Source organism: Equus caballus, chromosome 7, assembly GCF_041296265.1.
Source record: "Equus caballus isolate H_3958 breed thoroughbred chromosome 7, TB-T2T, whole genome shotgun sequence".
NCBI lineage: Eukaryota > Metazoa > Chordata > Mammalia > Perissodactyla > Equidae > Equus > Equus caballus.
Genome location: NC_091690.1, coordinates 47,983,195 through 48,001,229, shown reverse-complemented (window position 1 = coordinate 48,001,229; position 18,035 = coordinate 47,983,195). Strand labels below are relative to the sequence as shown.

General features: G+C 41.1%; 1 protein-coding gene across 1 annotated transcript in view; it reads right to left on the bottom strand.

Annotated features, from left to right (window-relative positions):
- Nucleotides 1–1,268: 1,268 nt before the first annotated feature.
- LOC100146894 (zinc finger protein 709-like) overlaps nt 1,269–18,035 on the bottom strand; it is a 41,545-nt gene continuing 24,778 nt past the window's right edge. Inside the window, exons 2-4 of the mRNA XM_070274025.1 lie at nt 5,045–5,171; nt 4,779–4,853; nt 1,269–4,384 (exon numbers count right to left, since the gene is read on the bottom strand). Of these exons, the coding sequence (XP_070130126.1) occupies nt 2,935–4,377 (1,443 nt within the window). The 5' untranslated portion in view covers nt 4,378–4,384; nt 4,779–4,853; nt 5,045–5,171 and the 3' untranslated portion in view covers nt 1,269–2,934. The remainder of the gene's footprint in view (nt 4,385–4,778; nt 4,854–5,044; nt 5,172–18,035) is intronic.

The window sequence follows — 18,035 nt, the reverse complement described above, 5'->3', positions numbered from 1 at the left end:
GAAAGACAGACAACTCAAAAAGCGTTCATCGGTACCTTGTCTGTGTTTCTCACTGTCCCCAAATACTATCAGAAGTTTGCTTTGCATCACACTGCTGCCACCAAATCTGTGACATAACAAAAACTCAACCTAGTAAGTTGTTAGATCTAATTGGCTTTATTGAGCAATTCCTCAATTGGGCAGCATCCCATCTAGCAAGTAGAGAGGAGGTCCAAAGGGTACAGGAAGGGAAAGGTTTTAAAGGCAGGAGAAGGAAGTCATAAACAGAAAAAAGGATTATTTTGGGCAAGGTTACCTCACTTTGGGGACAAAAAGGTCTTATTAGTTAGATAACCTCATCTTCTTTGGGGGATAAAGAGGGCCCATGTGGCAGATTACCTCATTGATGCTGACCAGACAATCCCAGAATGACCACTTAAGATTATAGTGTATTACCATTGTATGTCAATCTGGAGAGGGTTTGCTGATATGGGCACTGTATTAAATGCACTAGGGGGTATAATAATATGAGGAGCTCCACTGACCACTCCCCAGTGAAACTGGTGGATATTATTTTAGAACAACCATTTAAAGCCTCTGGAAATTGTCCTAAAGGCAAACAGCAAACGAGGAACATCTACTCAAGAAAACCAATGGAAATTCTGTGAGAAAGGGGAGTGTGGGATTTGCACCGTGTCCTCTCCCTCCTTGCTCTCAGCTCAGCAAGTGAGCCCTCCTCTCCATAGCGTTGCCCCCCAAACCAGAAGACAAGGTTCTCCCTCCCTAAGCTTCCAGAAGGGGGGCTTTTTCACAGGAGGAGCAGGGCTTCAACATTAGCCATCCTGCCCTCACCTGTGGCTGAATTTCAGGCCATTGTTGGCTCACATGACAAGTGGGGACACCCTTCTTGCACCAGCCGCTCCTCCTGGTGCAGAGGCTCTGCTGTGCTCATGCTGTGCTGAGAATGCTGGGTACTGCTCCCTCTTTGCCCAGCTCATGAGGTGGCTGTAACATGAGACAATCAAGAGGACTCTGGCTGCTGTCTCTCCACTGCACTGATCACTCAGCCCCTAGAATGGGACTGTCACCCAGAGAGAGGCTTTCTATTGTCCCCACCACAGCTCCAGAGTCCTGGCACAAAGATTTTACCTGAACATGGGGAAAAGCCAGCCATAAAACACAAAGCTCTTAATTCCTTCCAAAGGAATTCACTTGGCCAACAAAACATCATATAAGTTCAAGTCAGAGGACACTCTCAAGAAAGTGAAGAATAAGGTGAAGGCAATTAGTAGATTTCTGTATTTAATGAAGATACAGCTTACACCATAGGCTGAACAGTTTTCTGGAAAGAGCAAGGGAATCAGACTACTGGTAGGATACTTCCAAGGGTCAGAACAAATGTGAAACGCTGACTTCAGAAAGTATTTCTACAAAGGAGCCAGAATTTCACTGGAGAATTTGGTAGAGCATGTTATGATAACCCCCCAGGACCTTGGTGTGGTTTTCAAGTTACTCTTGACTAACAGCTAAAGAACCCAGAAAATGGGATGGAAGGTTGTGTCCTCAGTGCTCCTATGTAGCTGTCTCCCTGTGTGGTGGCTCCAAAATCTGCATAATGCCTTGTTTGCTTCTGCCGTCCAAATCTCATGCAAGCGAAGCTACTGGTGAATTCCAACATGGAACCAGAAAGGGGATGGATTCTTAAAGATCTGGTTCTTAATATTACCCTCATCAACACAACATAACACAAGGGTGATGCGTCCAGCTCTAGATTTTGTTGCCCTCTCACAGGCCTCTACAAGATTCAAACCCTATTCACCAAATACCAGTCAGAAGGAAGGACAAAGAGGAAAGGCCCAAATATGAAAATAAGAATTCCCAGCAAACTATACTCTTTGATAAACTTGCCATACATGAAACTTTGTTCCAAATGTTTAGTAGCATGGAAAATAAAAACAGGCTCCTGTACTCAGCACCCTCCAAAAAGAGTTTTCTCTGAGAAAAGAACAATATACACAATGGATGAGGCATATCCTGGAACTGTGATACAAGGCAAGTAAGAAAATCCCAACAAACACAAAATGTCATTTTTCAATGTCCACTTAACACAGAACATTTAAAACATTATTTAAAAAATGAAAGAGAAAATACTAACAGATTTAAGGAAAAAGCACTACCTAGTAATCTTATATGCTATTGATGAAGGATGACTTTCAGAATTATCTCACTTCAATATTCATTTCTGAAAGTAATTAATAGAAACCCACAATCCAATGCTGCACTTTAGGAAGGAGGCTGCGTAAACACAGTATATTTCCATCAAGCTTTTTCATGACTTACATTTATATTTCTTTTTGGTGGGAGCTTCACATAGAAGGATGTAGGACATTTGACGTCTTTCTCACACTGTTTACATTAAAGAGGTTTTATCAAGTGACTCCTTTTATGCCTTCAGAAAGAACTGGGATGACAAAAGGCTTTCTTGCATTCTTTATATTTACATGTTTTTGCTCTACTGTGCCTTCTCACATATCCTCAAAAGTTTGTATGAGAAAGAAAGGCTTTCCCACCTTCCTGACAAGTATAGGGTTTCTCTTCAATGTGAGTTCTTTCATGTCTTCAAAGAGAACTGGGAAAACTAAGTGCTTTACTACATTTTTCAAATTCATACAGTTTCTTTCTCATATGAACTCTTTCATGTTCTCTAAGAGAACTGGAAGAAATGAAGGCTTTACTGCATTCTTTACATTCATAGGGTTTCTCTCCTGTATGAGTTCTTTCATGTACTTGCAGAGAACTGGAACGAGTGAATGATTTACTGCATTCTTTACATTCATAGGCTTTCTCTCCTGTATGAATTCTTTCATGTTTTCGAAGAGAACTGCTACAACTGAATGCCTTACTGCATTCTTTACATTCATATGGTTTCTCTCCAGTGTGACTCCTTTTATGTACTCAAAAGGCACTGAGGGAAATAAATGCTTTCTCACATTCGTTACATTTATAAGTTCTATCTCCAGTGTGAGAGATCATGTGTGATTGAAGGCTTGAGCGAGCTATAAAGGCTTTCCCACATTCCTTACATTCAAAGGGTTTCTCTCCAGTGTGAGTTACTTCGTGTACTCGAAGAGACCTGGGACAACAGGATGCCTTACTGCATTTTTTACATTCATACGGTTTCTCTCTACTGTGATTTCTTTCATGTCTTTCAAGAGAACTGAAAGAAGTAAGTGCTTTATTGCATTTTTTACATTCGTAGAATTTCTCACTAGTGTGATTTCTTTCATGTATTTGGAAAAGTTGAAGAGAAATAAAAGCCTTACTACATTCCTTACATACAAAGGGTGTCCCTCCTGTGTGAGTTCTTTTGTGTCTTTTTAAGTTAGCGTATAAACTGAAGGCTTTCCCACAATCTTTACATTCATAGGGTTTCTCTCCAGTGTGACTCCTTTCATGTATTTGAAATGAACTGGGATGAATGAAAACTTTTCCACATTCCTTACATTTATAAGGTCCATCTCCAGTGTGAGTGATCAAGTGTACTTGAAGGTTTGTGACAGCAATAAAGGCTTTCCCACATTCCTTACATTCATAGGGTCTCTTTCCAGTGTGACGTCTTTCATGCATTCGAAAAGTATTAGGATGACTGAATGCTTTACCACAATTTTTACATTCATAGGGTTTCTCCCCAGTGTGTCTCCTTTCATGTATTTGAAGAGACCTGGAATAAATGAATGCTTTACCACAATTTTTACATTCATAGGGTTTCTCCCCAGTGTGTCTCCTTTCATGTATTCGAAGAGACCTGGAAGAAATGAATGCTTTACCACAATTTTTACATTCATAGGGTTTCTCTCCAGTGTGACTCCTTTCATGTATTTGAAAAGCACTGTGAGAAACGAATACTTTCTTACATTCCTTCCATTTGTACGGTCCATCTCCAGTGTGAGAGATCATGTGTGATCGAAGACTTGAGGGAGCTGAGAACGCTTTCCCACATTCCTTACAGTCATACGGTTTCTCTCCCATATGAATTCTTTCATGTATTCGAAGAGACTTGGAAAAAGTGAATGCTTGACCACAATTTCTACATTCATAGGGTCTCTCTCCAGTATGAGTTCTTTCATGTATTTGAAGAGAACTGGGAAAAGGGAAGGCTTTCCCACATTCCTTACATTTATATGGCTTCTCTGCATATTTTTGATAGGCATATGGTTTGTGTTCGGTGTGACACCTTATGTGCCTATTAAGGGATGAATGATGCATAAAGACTTTTCCACATGCACTGCATTTATATGGTTTTGCTGTAGTTTTCTTGCTCAGTTTGAGATTTGGAATAAGGCTGAAGTTTTCTCCACATTGACCACCCTCTTCACTTTCAGAGAGTCTCCCTACCATATGACTTCTGTAAAAAATGAGAAGCACATTATAAATGACTTCTTTACAAGAATTTTGTATTTGTCATATTTATTGTGATTTATAGGAAAAGCTTAGGTTTTCTGCCTTGTCTGAATGCTCGGAACTTGAATAAACTGAATTCTCTGCAAGAGGACCTCACCCCTGCTATTATCCAAACAGTGATATTCACATATAGGGTTTATTAACACTGTTTCCAAGAGAGCGATTTTGCAAAAGCCGAACCTCTACATCACATTTCAGAAAGCATATTCAGTGAAAATTTTCTAAGAATAGCTAAATTTGAAGCAACAGTTATTTGTTTTGTTTTCATCTTTTTAATATTTCATAATATACCAGGATTCTCACCTGAAACACTGCTTTCTATTGTGAATGTGACTCACCTTGGTTTTCTCTCCCAGTTTTGATACTTTTCTTCAATATCATGATCTTCCCATGTTTTCCCTGAAATGCAGACCCTGAAAGTTGATTACAAAGTATTAGAAATTATAGAAAAAATTCTAGATTCTAAGACCATGATAAGCTATGATCAGCTCTATTTTATTTACCACTATCTCTCCTTTCCACATTCTACATCTTGGAACAACATTGACAGGCCAGAAACACTTGTACTCTCATTGATGTAGTGAAGGAATGTCCTTGTTCTTACCTACAGAGGCCAGGTTCCTGAAGGTTTCCCACATCACATCTCTGTAGAGTTTCCTCTGTGAAGGATCCAGTAAAGCCCACTCCTCCAGAGTGAAGTTCACAGCCACGTCCTCAATGGCCACTGAGTCCTAAAACATTACAAATATTTGTAGAGGAGGATGCATGAGATTAACAGCACTAGGGATCTACACTCCATGAGTAGGAAGGTTACATACGATTCTGTCACAATGTGATCATCGAAAACTCACTGGTTTTCTGTACACATTTCCTCATCAATTGAACATCATCAAGAACACAGGAAAATTATTTATTCACTTTTACTGTGACCATATTAAATCATATTTCTCTGTAATGGCAGGGTCAAGAGCATGTTGGGAAATTATATAAATGCTATCCAATGAAACAAATATTATCATTATGAGACAAAAAGAACAAAAAAGACAGAACACAATATCCATGAAGCCTAGGACAACCCTCTTTAACAGAGGCTTAAGCTACCCATAACTGGAATACTTGAACGAAAAAAGAAAAGGTAGAAAGTAATAGAAGAAAGAAGTGAAATAATAATCACCAAAATATCCTAAAATTAATGAGAGCTGGCAAAGTGTACCTCTAGGAAGCTCAGAGAACACTAAACTTGATAAGCTACAAAAGTGCACACCCAAGATTATCCTATTCAAACTAGAGAAAAATCGAAGACAGAGAATATATTGAAAAATGCCAGAGAAGAAACATACCTTACGTATAAAGAAAGAAAAATTCAAATTAAACTGGACTTCTTTTCAAAAAACATGCAACAAGTACAGAGCAGAGTGAAATATTTAAAAAGTACAGCGAAATGTTGAGAATAAAAAACCACTCTTAGAATTCCAGTCAAGGAAAATTATCCTTCTAAAATAAAGGAAAAGTAGCGGCTTTCTGAGACAAAAACTGAGGAAATTTGTCATTAGTACACCTACTTTGAAACGATCAAAAATTTATTGGAAAGAATGTAAATGATAAAGGTAGAAGACTAGAAAAGGAAGAAATGAAGGTAAAATATCTTTTATATGTTTATAATTAATATAACGAATGACACTTTGTTTCATATAATATTAGCAACAATGTATTTGGTAAAGAGAAGCTTAGGGACAACTGAAATGAATGACAGTAACATGACAAGGCATAGAAAGGGGAAATAGGGAATACTCTGCTATGAAGTACTTGCACACGGTGAAGAGGTATAGTATTATTTGGCAGAAAAGGTGGGTTAGTTATAAATGTGTATTGAAAACTCAAGGGCAAGCTTTTAAAAAAATGTGTAAAAGATATACTAAGAGAGGAGAAAAAAAAGAATCAGATAAAATGCTGAATTTCAGCCAGAGAAGGTGGAAGACAAAAAGAAACAAATGACAAGAGCAAGATATAAGAATATTAGTATCAATCCAGTGTATTAATAACCACCTTAATCATCAATGGTCTCAATATAATTGAGAGATACAGTAATATCAGATTTACAAAAAACAAACTGAGTTACATACTGTCTACAAGAAACCCACTTTCAATATAAAGACACAAATACATGAGGGGTAAAAGGATGGAGAAAAGTATCCCATGCCAACACAGGTCAAAAGAAAGTTGGCATATGTATATGAAGTATAGATAATGCAGATTTCAAACCAAGGAAAATTCAGAGATAAAGAGGGGCATTACATAATGATAAAGGAGTCTTCTCCAAGAAGGCACAGCCATCCTTCATGTGTATGAGCATAACAACAGAGGGACAAAATACATAAGACAAAGAGCTGATAGAATGCAAGTAAAATAGAGGAATTGAGTTTAATAGTTGGAGAATTCAACACCCTCTTATTATGAATTATAAATTCCAGTAGGCAGAATGGAGAAAGGACAGAGGTGAACAGAACAGCACTGTGAAACAAGTGGATTTCATTATAATCTATGGAATAGTTCATGCAACAACAGCAAAATATACATTCTTCTCAAGGTCACGTGGAACATTCACTAAGACAAACCACATTCTGGGACATAAAGCACACCTTGGCACATCTGAAAGAACAGAAATCACATAAAATATGCTCTCAGACCACACAGGAATTCATCTAGAGGTCAATAACAAGAAGATAGCTGGAAAATTCCCAAATAAGTGGAGATTCAACAATATATTTCTAAATACATAGGATAGAACAAAAAGTCTCAAGAAAGTGAAAAATTATTTTGAAGTAAATGAAATGAAAACAGAAGATACCAAGGGTTCTTGGACGCAGCAACAGCAGTGCCTAGAGGGAAATTTATGCCATTGAACAATCACACTGGGAAAACCTAAGATCTATAATCAAAAATGTACCCATCTACCTTAGGAAACAATAAAAGAAAAAGCAAATAAAACCCAAAGTAAGCACAATAAAAAAAATAATAAAAATTAGAAAAGAAAGCAATGTCATTGTGGGAAATCAGGAGAAAATTAAAACAGAAAAAGCTAGCTCTTAGACAAGACTAACAAAATTGCTAAACATCTAGTCAAGATAAAGAAAAGAGGGAAGACATATTACTAATATAAAAAAAGGAAAGCAGGGGGAAACGAAAATAAAAAAGGATTTGATAAAATCCAATGTCCATTTATGATAAACTAGTAATAGAGGGGAACTTTCACTACTTGAGAAGGAACACCTTTTGAATTTTGCAGCTAAATTCATAACGTTTTTTCCATATGGCATGACTGTGTCTGTGAAACCTGAGAAAGGATTCACAACAGAAATAACTCCTGGAATTACATAAGGGAGTACAGCAAGGTTGAAAGGTACATGAGTCAACGGCTTTCCTTATAGACCCACACAAATATAGTCAACTGATCTTTGACAAAGAAGGAAAGGCAATTCACATGAAAAAGCAAGTTTTTTAAACAAACAGTGGTGGAAATAATGGGTACCCACATGCAAACACACATACATAAAATGAATGTAGACACGGGCCTTACACCTTTCACAAAAATTAAGTGAAAATACATCACAGATCTAAATGTAAAATTCCAAAGGAATAAACTCCTAGCATATAACATAGGAGAAAATCTAGCTGACTTTGGGTTTGGAGATGAATTTTTAGATACAAACCAAAAAGCAAGGTCCAGAAAAGAAAAAAACCAAAATTGTACTTCCTTAAAATGAAAATCTCCTGCTCTGAGAAAGAGTGTTAAGAGAATAAAAACACAATTTACAGAGTAAGAGAAAATCTTTGTAAAACACTTATCTGATAAATAATTGCTATCAGAAATATCCAAAGAACTCTTAAAACTCAACAGTCAGAAGACAAACAACCCAATAAAAAAATGGGCAAAAGATGTGAAAAGACAGCTCACTGAATAAGATATACAGATAGGAAATAAGCAATATAAAAACATGCTTCGCATCAAATGTCATTAGGAAATTGCAAATAAAACAATGAGGGAACATTAAACACTTACTAAATGGGGAAAACTCAAAACAGTCAGAACGCTAAATACTGTTGAAGATGCAAAGCTACAGGTAATCCTCATTCAGTTGGCGGGAATGGAATTTGGTGTGCCTGCAATGGAAGACAGGAACTTTCTTTGAAAACGAACTACACTGTTGCTACATAGAGGAAGATCCACCAATAAGGCACCTTGGTATTTTTCTAAATGAGTTGAAACCTTATGTTCACACAAAAGCTACACTTGAATGTTCATAGACGCTTTGTGCATAATTGGCAAGAGTTAGAGTTTTAAGCAAGACGTCCTTCAAGTGTTGAATAGACAATCAGTGGTGTATCCGTACCGTGAAATACTGTTCAGCAATGAAAGAAATGAGGTATCAAGCCATGAAAACACAGGGAGGAAACTTAGAAGTATACTGCTAAGGGAAAGAAGCCAATGTGACAAGGGTATGTAGAGTATGATTCCAAGTACATGACATTCTGGAAAAGACAAAAGCATGAACCTGTAGAAAGACCTTTCGATGTGAAGAACTTGGAGGCTGGAGGGAGAGATGAGTCGACAGGTGGAGCACAGAGGAGTTTCAGGGAAGTGAAACTACACTCCATGACACAGAAATGGATGGGTCCATGTATTTATACGTTTGCCAAAACCCACACAGTATATAACACGCAGAGTGAATGCTAATGTGCACTGTAATGCATCAACATGGGCCAGAAACCTACCAGAGTAATACAAAATGAGACAAGTTGTGCAAACTGTGTGGATGCAGAGAGGAGGGTTCTGTGGAAAATATCTAAATTCTGATCAATTTTTCTGTAAACCTGAAACTGTTCTAAGAAACACTTAAGTCTTTCAAAAAAACATGAAGACAGACTCATTACAGTTCACCCCTGATGACTGGAAGAGGATATCTCTTATTCAACTGATTTCAACTGATCTCAGTAAGCCAGTACAGCACTCTATGAGCCTGAGACCCATAAGGGAAGGGAAACTTCCATCGAGTGCCTTGTTGGGGAGCACAGCACTGTATCCTCTGAGAAGCGCCATGGTCACTATCAGTAGTGTCAGAACCCCAAGGTGGATGACGAGTGTCCTGGGTGAGTCCTTGTATTGTACACCCAGCAATGTATAGACAAATGTTACCTTGATTTCTACTTTGAGGATCTCCGAGTCAAGAGATTCCCAGAGTTCTTTGCCACAAAGTGGCATCTCATAGACAATCATCCAAGAGTTTGTGAACATGTGCAGATTAGGCCAACTTTGGGCCTGTAGTAAGATTACTGCCTGCTGCTTGGTTAGCTCTAACGATCCTTCAATTTGGTTCTTCATCACGGATGTCCCAATTAAGGGATGAAGAGCATCAGCACCGCACTGAGCTCCATCATGTACAAATGTGTATTGTCATCAAACTCTATGCACTCCCCAGTGCTGTGCATTCAGTTAATCCCGAGGAACTACCCAGGGAACCAAGGGGTCTGGGAGAGGGGTGGCCTCCTCCATCACCCCAGCATCTTTCAATAAACTGAAGAGGGGCCATGCCCCTGCTGCACGTGGCATACGCTGCAGGGCCAAGGTAAGGCTACATTATATGACAAGTAGGTGTCAGTAGCCGAGCTGAGCTGGCAGGATGCTGTTTCCAAGGCCAAAGGCATAACACGTGCGCTGGTAGAGGGTCTCATGCTCATTACTTACGAGAGCCTCTGTTTTCAAGAGATCTCAGTATGAGATGAAAAAGCAGCTCTAGTGGCATATAGTGCGGGACGTGGGGCAGTTTCCTGCATCAGAAGCCTACAGACAACTTAAGGCCCTCCTCCAGAGAGCCTCACATCACTGCCGCCATCAGGGTCAGACGCCTCCTCCATGACAACTGGTTGGTTTACAGAGTTTAAGGAACCCAGGCTGAAGATGGGTTTAAATTAATCCCTTTGCTGTGCCAGACGTAGACTGTGGGTGTTGTCCACCATAACCCGGAGGGTCAGGACCTACGTTGCAAAAGACACTCGGGCAGCAGCAGCAGAGTTCCCTAGGGGTCCTTCTGAGCCCTTTGAGCTCTCACCACCTACCGGCTGCATTTTCCTCTCTTCTCTTTCTCTGTGAAATGATTGCTCTGTAAGCAGTGACCCTTGATGGGCTCACCTCACTGACAGGGTATAATCGTCCCCTCACAATCCCGGTATCAAGGCAACCCCAACCTCAGTGTCACACTCACTCTAGACACACAGACAGATCCCACGAAGTCACTGACTGAGGCCACATAAGGGGGGCCTCATTCCCAGACTCCTGCTCCTGAAGGATGAGGAATTACCCAAACTGCCACCTTGGAGTTCTCCGCACCTAGAACCCAGGCTTGGTTGGGTCAACAGTGCAGCATAGGGCAGCACAGCGCCCAGGAGGAGCTGCCCAGCAAGCAGCAGCCCACAGTGCAGGAGCCTCCAGGCTTTCTCATCAGCCTGTCCAGGGAAGAAGGCCCGGGGGAAAAGGGAGGGCGAGGCTTAAGTTGTCAGCAGTCAAACAGCAAATATGTGGACCCAGGTCACTCATTACAAGAACAAACACGGGTGAGAAAACTAGGCATTCGCACTGGCTTGTTTTCACATAAAGAAGCACTAACAGGATGGTGAAGCAGTGAGCAACACTGGTCACGTGAGGGAGGTTGGAGTAAGCGCAGAGGAGTGGGGCAGGACGTGTAGGCGGGGAGTCTCCTTAAGGGAGTTTCCTCTCTTAGGAAGATTTTAACCTTCCCACGCGTGATTTATTTGAGATAAGGAGAGAAATTTATGTACACCACATTTTCCTAAGCTTGATCATTATTTTCAATTAACTTTTGCATTTGAAAATTAAATTTTAACATTTCTACATAGAAAAGCACACCAAGATTTTATGCTTTAAGCCCCAATAAACACAAAACAATAAAAAACAACTTACAAATTCATTTCCAAAAGGACAAGGGGCATTATAGTTTGTCCCTCCACTACGTTTCACAGTGCTGATATTTTCAGGAAGGAGTACGCTAGGGGTTTGCAATTAAGCCCTGCAATAAAGTCGGAATTCCAAAGATTTATGTAAGCTTTACGTGACTCCTTATATCAATGAAAATAGAAATTCAAGTGTTTTCCTCAGATCCATTAAAATAGGAATTCATTTGCCTTAGGAATAGTATAGCCTTTTAAATGTCAAAGTTCCCTCGGAATATGGACACACAGAAGCTGACATAAAAGTGGAAAATGCGCCTGAGAAGTTAAGCAAGCCCACCTCACATCACCAGATTCTCTCGCCTAAATGAACAAGAATTCTATTTGGCTCCACAATGTTCTTGCCTCACTCACATCCTATCTCACAGTCAACTTACAGTTTAAAGCCAAGTGCTAAAGGAGACTAGAATCAAAGGGCTGCAACCTTCGATGGATAAAGGAATCCAAGGACAGAAACAGGAATATTCGAATCAGCTCATAGAAGCAGCCTGCTTGTCTACAGTTCAGAAGGAAACCCACATTCAGAAAGTGACCATGTTCCCAGACTTGAAGTCTAAACACTCCCGCCTGAGATGTAAGCCCTAGAGTGGCCTTGTGGCTGGTGAAGGAGGGTGGGGACCCCTGAGCAGCCACAGGAGTGAACTCTGGAGCCCGACACACCCTCCCTCTCCTGTGAGCATAGAAGCACTGCCTCCCCCAGGCTCCCACTCTCTCAAGTGAGGAAACTCTCAGCCGCATTCAGTTTAGGCTTCTGGCCCATATGAACTCCAAATTCATGAACTCTTTGTCCACAGGAGATAACACCTGATCTTCACAGACTTTCTCACTGTGCACAGATTACACTCTCAGTGCACCTACAGTGTGGGTGCAAAATTCAAACATAACATTAAAATGTCCAGGCCTAAGGAACCACAACCACAACCTCAGAAAGGGCATCACTCCCCACCCCAGGAGCACGTGCACCCCCAGCTTTCCAGGGCTCTGCAGCTCCTCTCAGGATAAAGGCTCCTTCCATGGGGGTGTGAGCAGTAGGACACCTGCAGGGGGTGGCTCCCCAGGAAGGACAACTGGGCCTTCAAGGCCTTCCTTCTGCAGGCTCAAGGGGGCCTTAGCTTGGATCTCTGACTGCAGGCCTCTGCCCTCACTGGAGATGCTTTGGAACAGCATTGTTATTTCAAATGACACAAACACAGTTTTTGAATAATCCAGCAAAATCACTTAAACTCAGACTTTATGTGGAAAATAGGGCAGAGTGTTATAAGGCAGTTTTACTAGTTCAGCTGGAAAACCAGGAAAAAACATCAGTTAATTATTATCTCCATGGCAAGAAGTCACATGAACCCTTGGGGTCTGCATGTCTAAGGCCTGGAGCTTCATTTAATAACATCCAAAAGCAAAGAACAGACTTTAGAAACTTACTACACACGTTTAGGGGAAGAAAGAGTGAAATAAGAATTCTCAACAAATGGAATGTAATTTTTTTTTCCTGAAATTCAGCTTTATTGTCTGTTTTTAACTATTTTATATTGTCTTCCAAGGTTTATTGATTAAATATATCTACGTTTATTGAAAAATGGAGACACATGACTTAGTGAATCTTTTCTAGGTCACAAACCTAAGGAGGGGCGGTGCTGACAGGACAGCTCACCCAGGAAAGTTTCTCAAGAGGAACCTCCACCCAAAGGAGTGACAACTGCATGTCTGTGCCCAGAAAGACCCTGGGGGAGAGACAAGGATTTCATGCCTTGTAGTTCCAGGTGGTTAGTCTCTGCTTTCCTCTCGTAAAATATCCACAGACAAATATCATCATTAAGAAAGAGCCATCCAGGGATCTGGGGAATAACGATAAACAGCTACACCACAGAGGACGAATAGTTGATAAGGATGCTGTGAATCCAAGAGGGGCAGGTGGCTTTGGGAACACAAGGAGCGATCTGAAAATTGAGACTTATTGGCAGCCCTGGAAGAGCTGGGGGCACAGGGTCGTGGATTTGAGACCCTGCTCCCCAAATATTTGGAAAACTCAGGAGACAACGGGTGCCCTCTGAGAAGAAAGGAGGCCCTGGGGACCCCACAGACCGCAGCCCCTCCGCGCACGGACCCCGGAGACCGAGGCCCGACTGTCCTGCGGGCCCTCCCGCGGGCCCCGCACCGTCTGGGACACGCAGGGCTGCGGGCGCACAGCGGCCCAGAGAGGCTCCGGCCCAAGTCGCCGCGCGCAGGGACCACAGGACGCCCAGGGCCCGGCCGCCAGCTCCGCCCAACGCTGCGGGCCGGAGGGACCTGAGGGCCGATCGTCCCCACCGTGGACTCGGGGCCACAGACCCCAGAGGGGACCGCGGGAGGCCGGCCCGACCAGGCCCTCCTCCCTGTCTCTGACCCCAGGGCTGAACTGTCACCGTTGCTATGTCTCCTGCGTCTCCTGGTGTCCTTCCTAGGACCCCCACGGCCAATGCAGGTCACAGGGTGACAGGCTGCTGCAGAGCCACCAGGGACCATTAATGGTAGGCGACAATCCAGAGGATGGTAGGAGCGTGAAGGGACGTCCCCTTTGGGGCTCTGCATCACCCAACCTACCTACCCTAGCAGCTCCCTGACTGGACAGTCCAGGAGGCCCTGGCCCCTCACCCCGAGTAAAAGCTGGTGGCAAAGTGTGTGGCTCAGAGAACCAGCCTAGGCAGGTAGCTGGAACCTGACTGAGTTTCCAAATGGAGCAAGTACAGACAAGAGGATGGTCCAGGCCAGGCCACACTGGAGCAAGAGGGTCTGGCGTCCTCTAGGGGTCAAGGGCTTGCCATAGGCTGTGAGGCCAATCATGGAACTGTGACCCTTGTTTAGAAATGCAGACAGTTAACTGCGACCTCATCATCTGTAATAAGGAGTCAGGCTCCATTTTAATCTGTGATCCTTGCTAGCGATGAGCCTTCCACCCATCCCTCCCCGCCCCACTCATGTGGTACTCAACATAAAGATTCCCAGAGCTCTTGGCACTGGTGGGAAGTTTGCATCCCACAGCCCCAGCCTGGGAGCAAGGACTCTTCTCAGTCTCACCACAGGGTGTCACATGTGCTCCTTGAAGTCTAAGATGTACATTTTATTATTGTTGAAAAGATAAACAAGACTGAAAATAGAGAACTAACAGACAATTTAGCTAGATCGACTTAAAGAAAAAGAGAGTCAACTCAAATTCCTAGAATCAGAATGAGAGAAGTGATATTACTACTGAGATTATAGAAATAAAAAGGATCATGAAGGAATTCAATGAACAATTGCTTGCAAACAAATTAGATAACTTAGATGAATGAGCAAATTCCTAGAAATACACAAACTACCAAAAGTGACTCAAGAAGAAACAGAAAATCTGAATAGAATTATAGGAAGTAAAGTGGTTGAATTAGTAAGCAAACTACCCAGAAAGCAAAGCCCTAGGGGGTTTCTCAGCAGAATTCTCCAAAACATCCAATTAAGGTTTGATAGTGATTCCTCACAAAGCCTCCCCAAAACAGAATCAACACACTTCAAACGCATTTGCGAAGCCAGTGTTAGCCGGATACCAAAATCAGACACAGGTATCACAAAGGAACTACAAACCTCTTTCCTTTGTGAATATGGATCCAAAAAACCAACTCATACCTGTACCTGATCCAGCAACAACCTGAAGGAATCACACACCGTGACCAGGGGGGATTTACTCCAGGGGTGCAGGGTCGGGTCAACCTCTCAAAACCCATTAAGGAAGTACGTCCTATTAGCAGAGTAAAGAGCAAAAATGGCCTGGTCTTCTCAATAGACTCAGAGGAAATACTTGACAAAATCCAACATCCTTTCATGATAGAAACACTCAGCAAACAGGATTGGAAGGAAATTTCCTGAATCTGATACTGAGCAAGTGTGGGACACCCACAGCTAATATTATATTTCATGGTGAAAGGCTGAATATTTTCTCCCCAAAATGAGGAAGGACACAAGAACCTCTGCTTTTGCCACTTCTATTTGACAAAGTACTGGAGGTTTTAGCTGGAACAGTTTTGCAAGAAGAGGAAACAAAACGCATCCAGACTGAGTAGGAGGAAGTAAAACTATATTTACTTGCGTGTGACTTATCTTGTAAATGGAGAACTCTAAGGAATCCACTAAAAAAATCTCTTAGACCTGATCATCGAGTACAGCAAATTTGTATGGTACAAGATATGAATATAAAAATAAATTATATTTTATACACTGCAATGAACAATCTGATAGTAAAATTAACAAAAGAGATCTATTTCAAAAGAAATCTATTTATGATAGCATCAAGACGAATAAAATAGGAAAAATTTAATAAATTAGAAAATACTCTGAAAACTGCAAAACATCATTAAAAGGTTAATAAAGATCTGTAAGTGTGAAATATCAAGTGTTGGTGAGAATATGAAGAAAAGGTAACTCTTGTGTACTGGGCATGTAAATTGGTGCAGCCACTATAGAAAAGAGTATGGAGGCTCATCAAAAAGTTAAAATAGACTTACCATGTTATTCAGCAATTCCGCTTATGGGTATTTATCCAAAGAAAGCAAAAATCCTCACTCAAAAAGATATATGCATCCCTATGTTCACTGCCCCATTATTTACAATAGCCAAGATATGGAAACAACCTAAGTGTCCAAAAATAAATAAATGGATAAGGAAATTGTGGTACGGGGCTGGCCTGGTGGCGCAGCAGTAAAGTTCGCACGTTCTGCTTCTCGGCAGCTTGAGGTTCGTCTGTTAGAATCCTGGGTGCAGACATGGCACCGCTTGGCAAGCCATGCTGTGGTAGGTGTCCCACATATAAAAAGTGGAGGAAGGGCCAGGATTCATCAGCAAAAAGCGGACTGGCGGTAGTTAGCTCAGGGCTAATCTTCCTCAAAAAAAAAAAAGAAAGTGTGGTATACTATACAACGGAATATTATTCAGCCATATAAAAGGATGCATCTTGCCATTTGTGACATGGATGCATCTTGATGGCATTATACTAACTGAAATAAGTCAGATAGAGAAAGATAACTATTGGATGATCTCTTTTATATGTGGAATCTTAAGAAAAGAAAACCCAAAAACAAATGAAAACACCAAGCTCATGGATACAGAGAACAAGCTGGTGGATGCCAGAGGTGGGGGTGGGGAGTGAGAGACATGGCTGAAGGGGGTCAAAAGGTAAAAGGAAAAACAAAACAAAAGAAAGGGAGTTGTACCAAAAAATGCATATTTATAATCGTATACTGACAGAAAAATGATTATAAACTTTAATCTAAACTTACAAACTACCCACCATTGCTACTGGATGGCCATCAGTGAATGTACACACATGCAAAGGGGAATCAGTTACAGAGCTGCAAGCATTCTGAGGGGGTGTGGAGAAAAACCCTCTTCTAGCTACATTTTCGCTAAGGCTAATTTCTAATAATAATAACCATTAAACTTTTTTACTGCCAAAAGTTTGATTTTCAGTTTAGGAAATTAAAAGTAAAGGGGTGAGGTTGGAAGGGGATTTGGCTATTTGGACACTGGCGATCTTTAATAAAGATGAGTGAAGGCCTTGGAGGGATGCCATCCCTTTTCTTGCTCTTTATTTCTCCCTAACCAATAGAGGCAAGAAAAAAAAGAGTGAACCCTAAAAATAAATAAATAAATAAATGAGACAATAGCCCATGTTCACGGAACCTTAGATTTAACATTGTTGAAATGGCAATACTTCCTAGAATAATGTAGATTTTCAACTAAATCTGTATCAGAATCTCAGCTGACTTTTTTATGCTGTAGATAGTTCATAAAAGAAACCTTAACTAAACTGGAGTTGGGAAGGCCTGTAGGGGGAGCTCTCACACCCTACCATGCACCCTCAATTACACGAAACACGAAGAGAGGGTGGCTTCCATCTTACATAAGTAAAACTACTTTACTGCTGAAGATAGATTTCTCTTCTCACCAGGCAATGGCCCAGCCAATGAGAAACGCTGCAGCTCAGCCAATGAGGGGCCATTGCTGCCCTGAGCTGTTACTTTCCAACAATGGATTTTCATTTAGAACATACCCTGCCTACTCTCTCTTTTTCTCTATAAAAGCCGCTCCTTTTCTTTGTTTTCTAGATTTGCCTATGGTTTGCCCTAGTGTGCACACCCCAAATTGCAATTCTTTTGGCTATTCTTGAATCAACTCATTTGAGATAAAATAATGGGCAAGTTTGCTTTTTAAATTGACAGTAGAAATTGACAAGCTGTTTCATAAATTATATGGAATTGCAGGGAAACCAGAAGAGTCAAAGCAATCTTCAAAAGTAAAACACAGTAGTAGGATTAACATTTCCTTATTTCAAATCTGACTACTCAGCATGGTAATCAAGGAATGTGGTGATGACACAAGGACAAACAGATCACTGGATTCAATTGAGAGGCCAGATATAAACCCATTCAATTATGGTCAACTGATTTTCAAAAAAGGTACCAAGAACAAGGAAAGAATATTTATTTCAAAAATTGGTGCTGGGACACCTGGATAATAACTGCAGAAGAATGAAGTTGGAGCCTTACATTACACCACATACAATAATTTAC